At 47.9% G+C, this 6,000-nt stretch overlaps 1 protein-coding gene across 1 annotated transcript in view; it reads left to right on the forward strand.

Annotated features, from left to right (window-relative positions):
• Nucleotides 1-6,000, forward strand: part of fasn (fatty acid synthase) — a 91,790-nt gene that overhangs the window by 78,464 nt on the left and 7,326 nt on the right. Inside the window, exon 38 of the mRNA XM_015976513.3 lies at nt 2,734-2,961. Coding sequence (XP_015831999.3) covers nt 2,734-2,961 — 228 coding nt within the window. The remainder of the gene's footprint in view (nt 1-2,733; nt 2,962-6,000) is intronic.

Here is a 6,000-nt window from a genome sequence, read left to right on the forward strand (position 1 = left end):
CCCAAATGCAGCAACAACTAAATATAATAATCTTAGCTGGAACGGAAATGGTGATGGGAGAGATGTATTCAAAGGGTTCAGATGAAGGCAACTGGACTTCTTTGGTTTCTTGAAGGTTTTTGTTTCTCATCTGAGGAGCTTTGTCACTTCTGACTGGAATAGGGGAGAGTCCAGCTTATAAGCTGTAGCGGTCTGTTGACCTTTTGCACGTGACGCCACGCTGCTCACAGAATCGCCCCCTTTTCCACGACGGTTGGCAAAAAGCTGTACACAGATTGAAACTCTTGTGAAACCAGTGAGAACAAGCCAGTGTGTAGCCATTTATTGCTCTTATTTGGTTGGTAAAATGGTAACAGTTTGTTGTTCGGTTGGCTGCACTAACAGACAAGGATGTAAGCTCAACCAGGTTTTTATTTGCAAAAACTCTGATGGAGACTGAGGAAGGAGATGGACCACGGGGATTTATCAAACTGACCAGCAGCCCTCAAAGTATCGTCGGATTTGCAGCAAACATGTTTTACTGGGTAAAAATAGCGTTCACGTGTTAGAAGACAGGGACAAATGTTTCTACTACTCATGGATAATCCTGATGGACGGAGGACGTGCACTACTCTCCAGTCCACTATAGTGAAATGTGAGGTACTTATTAACAATCATAATGTGTCAGTCTAGGGTTACGTGTGTTAGCATTTAGTATGTGTGTCGTCATTAAGAGGCACCTTGTCTCATCTGGGTGAGAGTAGCATGAGAGCCCGATGACCACACCAACAACAACGCTGGTAGAGATCCAGACTTGTTCAACGTTTTTAACGCCTTCGGTGTGAAGTGAGACGCTGTTTACAGCACGCTATAAATCCAGTGGGCTGAATTCTGGAAAAATCCACAACTAGTTTACATCGGTGAACTGCAGCAGGCTAACGTTCGTAAGCTAGTTAACGCGTAACTTTTGTAAATGCCGCTCTTTCTGAGCCCCACCTTGGTGCGCTACCTCTTCTGATGCTGAACAGGGGCCTCATTTATAAAGCTGCTTACGCAAAAACGGGGTCGGAAAGCTGCGTAAGCAACTTTCCACGCAAACTTTGGGATTTCTGAAAGAAAACTTAGTGGAAAAAAGTGCGCAACTTTAAGTTGACTAAGGACCTGGCTTACGCACGTTTTGGACATGGAGAGCACCTGCAGGAACACATTCTCACACCCTAAGCATTGAAACATGACGCGCGGTGCCAGTGCGTTGGTTTCCGACGCCCGCGGTGAAACGGAGATTTGACCGAATTTTTACCTTTACCCTCTTGCTCTTTAACCTTCGCCTCACCCCCATCCTAACCGTATCAGCGTGAGCATGCAAAGCTTAGCGTCTCATCGTTCCTCTCAAACACGCTGACATACAGGGTTACGGTTAGGTTGGGCGTGAGGGGATGGTTAAATCGCTAGAGGTTAGAGGTGAAATGTTGGTGAAATCTCCGTTTTAACGCAGGTGTGGGAAAACTCACAGCACTGACAGATTCAGCAACGCTGTGCCGCTCTGTGGATTTTCTCTTGTTTTGCAAAAGCACTTCTTTTCATTTCTCCACCTCGCCCACACGTACCTCAATTTCTGCTTCGGTGAGAGTGCGCTTCCTTGATCTGCGGTCACCATTGTTAATGGTGGAGCGCTGCAATGAGCCAGCTCATGTATGTGCATGAGCTCCACTAGGCACTTTAAACTGACCATCTACGGCAGGATGGGTGGGATGTGATCCACAAACACCTGAGCACATTTCTAGGTAGAGTGTAATTTATAAAGTGGAGATAGCGTGCAGCTGTGCGTACTCCATGTTTGATAGATCACAAACCTACTTGGCATAAGTACTTATTTTGCTGAGCTTAAGTACGGTTTTAGTAAGGATTCTACTCCATGTTGTAGAAATGAGACCCCTGGACTTGAACTAGTTGAAGAAATGCTACAGATGGCAAAAAACAACAAAAAACGTTTCAGCCAATACTTTTCTGACTTGTGTTACTCACTGCTTACATGCATGTGCCAACCAGTAAGGGGGACCAACGTGATTAGGTGGCATGGGTGCAAAGGGCCAATTATTTCTTAACGAGCAGAAACTACCAACTGTTTAGGGACGAGACTCAAAGCTGCATTTTAGGTACTGGAAAGGTGAAATTTAAGCCCCGCCCCTATTTAAAGTGTGTTTTTCACATTTGACAAGGATAGCTTCTTTCACTCCATCTATCTTCTCTGTCCAGAACGTGTCTTTTGTCCTTCAGGTGAAGGTGGACCTGAAGAGGTGGCTCTCCTGTGTTGTGCCATGCTCTTGTGTAATTGTCGTTGTGTAAACATCTGGGCAGTCCTCACTGCACTGGACTGCATAAACTGAGAATTTATCATTTATATAATAAATTATAAGAAGAATTTATTATGTCATTTGGGAGAGTTGTAGACTCTATGGTTACATGCTAGCTTGCTTAGCTGTTTATGAAGGTGTTAACATCTGGAACTGGTCCAGAGGGAGTTCTCATGGGAGGGTGTGGTACGCTGAATCCAGCTGGTTTTAATGGCTTTTCTTAACCGTTACCCCAGAATGTGATTTCAAAGAGAAAATCCAAAGAAATAAACATGAACCCAGGAAGACATGCTGGCACATGTTAGCTGCTGTACTCACAGGTTTATTATGATGAGGGCGGTTAAAGTTCTTTGGTACTTTGTAAAACCTGAAATAATCTGTTTTCTTGGTCCAAATCCAGAGTGTCACCAGACTTTAGCCAAGAGGGATGGTCTTCGCTCTGTGTTCAAGTTGGATGTGACCCAGTTATTAGTCAGCCCCACCGGCCCCACTGTGGTACCACTCAACAATGTCCAGCGCCAGGGGAGACCGCTGTTCCTGGTTCATCCCATCGAAGGCTCCACCGCTGTGTTTCAGACCCTTGCCTCCAAGCTGACCATGCCATGCTATGGCCTGCAGTGCACAGAAGGTAGCTCCATGATTTATATAACTAGGAAAGTGCACCAAAAACCTTCAGTAGCGACTCCTCGTGCTTCATTACTTGATGAATTTTCAACACTAGGGACTAGACTTTACAACTTTATTTTATCAGACCAGAGTTCAAGGTGTTTTGGCCTAAACAAGGACGCCACAGACCCTCTCCCCAGCCACTTGGGCCAGCTCCTCAAGGGGAATCCCAAGGTGTTCCCTGGCCAGCAGAGAGACGTAGCCCCTCCAATGGGGGAAACTCATTCCAGCCGCTTGCATCCACAGTCTCGTTCTTTCAGTCACTACCCAAAGCTCATGACCATAGGTGAGGGTAGGAACGTAGATCCACCGGTAAATCGAGAGCTTCACCTTCTGACTCAGCTCTCTCTACACCACGACAGACCGGTACAACGCCCGCATCACTGCAGACGCAGCACCAATCCACCTATCGATCTCACGCTCCAGGTTTCCCTCACTCCTGAACACGACCCCGAGATACTTAAACTTAAACCCGGAGAAGGCATTCTACCCTTTTCTGATGCTATCTAAATCTAATCATTATTATTTAAATTTTTTTCAAATGGTAAATGGTGGAAAACCCACACATGCCAGGGCCCTGCTGTGAAATGCGGGGCTCACGAGGCCCCCGCTTGGCGGGGCCACAGTGAGGATAAAATGTGTTTGGGCCAAGGTACTGCCACAGGGCACATGAGGGTGCCACAGTGATGGCCCACTTATGCGGGCCAAGTCTTGTTGGGCCCCTACCTGGCCCCGAATGATGGCGCCCGCGCACACCCAACATTTCACGATGGCTGTGGGTCCAACTGTGGGCAACCCTTCGTGGGCCACAGTTTTGCCCAGAGAGATCCCACATGGGGCATGCTTGCTGGGTCACCTCCTGAGCCAGGGCAGGTGGTCCAGCAGAGTGTTGACACAGCACCCTTCAGTATTTTATGTCAGGCATTGGAGGTCGAGGTCCAGGAGGGAAGAGACTGTGGGGGCTGCTTCTTGAGGATTACGGGCTCCAGGCTCCTGCTGGATGCATCAGCTGGTTGTTCCCCAGCAAGCGGAGAGAAGCAGTTAGAAAGACTGAGGTCAGATGGGGGGGTGGGATCAACAGCAGAGGCTCTCTTTTGGGCACATACCACAACCTCCAAGGTAAACAAGGGTCAGGAGCGGAGCTGGAAGTTGGTAGTCGTGGTGCAGAAGGATCCCGAGTATCGGTGTCTTCTGCGTAGACGCTTCTTTTTCAGACTGACCGACAATGGCCTTGGTCAGTTAAGGGAGACGAGGTCTAAAGCTATCCAGCAGCATTTCCTTCTTTTGCAGTTCAGCAGAGAGTCGCCGTACGTCCTCTTTAGGGGTCTGAATCCTTTTTTGTGCTTTAGAAAGCATCAAGGTGTCATGGTGGAGCAGAAGGAGAGGGAGGACAGTCATTCAAGGTGGCTTCAAGGCTACAGCAATCGTATACGGTAGCTGAAGAGCCTCTGTTGGATCCAAAAGATTTGTAGTCCAAGTAAAAATCATAAAGTACCAAAAATCATAGGAGTCAAAGGTCAGCAGAATCCAAGGGATCCAGCAATGAGTGAAAGGAAAGAACCGGGCCCTTGTTCATCGACTGTACTTACCACCAGATCTGTGCGTGGGATCGATTTTACACAATGTGTGTAATTTACCAATTTGTACTTGTGCTTGAAAATGTTCCTAAATATGAGAACAGCTCTGACCATGCGTGTGAACAGGAACTAGTGGTAGAACGGAGGAACCACAGTCCTGAAGGTCTAACCCCTTCTTTCCACGGGAGCCGTCAGCAGCACGTTACTGCAGCAGCACGTCTTGCTCGCGTAAGCTGCTGCTTGGCCCCTCCCACGAGACGCGAAGCAGCAGGGGAGCAGCTGTCACCGACCGAGCACGAAGTCACACGAGTGACTTCGTCAGTAAACACAACAACAAGCAGGAGAAAACTACAACATGGTTTGTGTTTTATGTTCTGTCCGTTTTATAATCGCCAATACGGACCTGAAAAACAAAGGAGACCGCTAGCTAGGTGATAACTTCTCACGGGGACGCACAGTTAGTAACTTGTTTTTAAAAGTAAAGCAACCGGAAGGCAGTACGTTCTTTATTCTGAAAATCTCGGGAGCTTCTCTCCATTTCCGCGTCCGATTTCCTGTCTTTCCTTCCCCAAAAATGTCGAACTTGACCCGTTTCAGAGGCGTCGCGCGTAGAAAATAGAACCGGCGCGTAAAGGCCGCGACATGCTGCTCCTGAGACGCGGCCGACTCGCGCTGCTGACGGCTCCCGTGGAAAGAAGGGGTAAGTCGTCCACGCATGTTCCTCATCCACAAAGTATTTACACAATAAATACTTAAGTCTGTGGAAAATATCTGTTTAGCTGAAATGGTGCTAAAATCTATGAAAGTGGCCGACAGGACGCTGACGTGCCGTGGCTGGTCTGTGTTGGAGGAGCGTGTTCTCTGGAGGGAACGTGTTCTCCGTGAGCGCTCTTCCGGCTCTGCTGGGATCTGGGACCCTTTGTAGAGCGACACACAAACCTCACCAATCCGATTCCCTAGAGCCCCCCGATCATACACGCCTCGTTGCCATAGTAACCAGACTGGCTGACAGCTAAATGAGAACCCGTTACTCTACCCTTCATTCTTTTGTCCCTGACAGGAACCTCTCCTCGGTTCCGACAGCGTTCGTGACCGCTGCAGCTTGTGTGGTTGTTGCTTCGGCAGCCGGAGTCTCCATCTCGCTGTCAACGGTTAACGCTTATATTTTTGTGAAGTAGCCAGGGAGTTCCCTCACCTGCTGAGGATGTAGCGTGGGGTTTATTAATATGGCTAACTGAGGTATGCTAATGACTGAGGAGGAGTATAGGACCGTTTCTATGAACGTTTGACAAATAATTAAATAATTAAAGCACAGAACATGCCTGCCATGTCTGCAGGATGTGATCCCGACTCACCCGAGCATACTTCTAAGAGGAGAACATAAAAACACCTAGTCAGGATCTATGTTGAAGGTATTTTGTATT

This window comes from Nothobranchius furzeri, chromosome 16 (genome assembly GCF_043380555.1).
Source record: "Nothobranchius furzeri strain GRZ-AD chromosome 16, NfurGRZ-RIMD1, whole genome shotgun sequence".
Taxonomy (NCBI): Eukaryota; Metazoa; Chordata; class Actinopteri; order Cyprinodontiformes; family Nothobranchiidae; genus Nothobranchius; species Nothobranchius furzeri.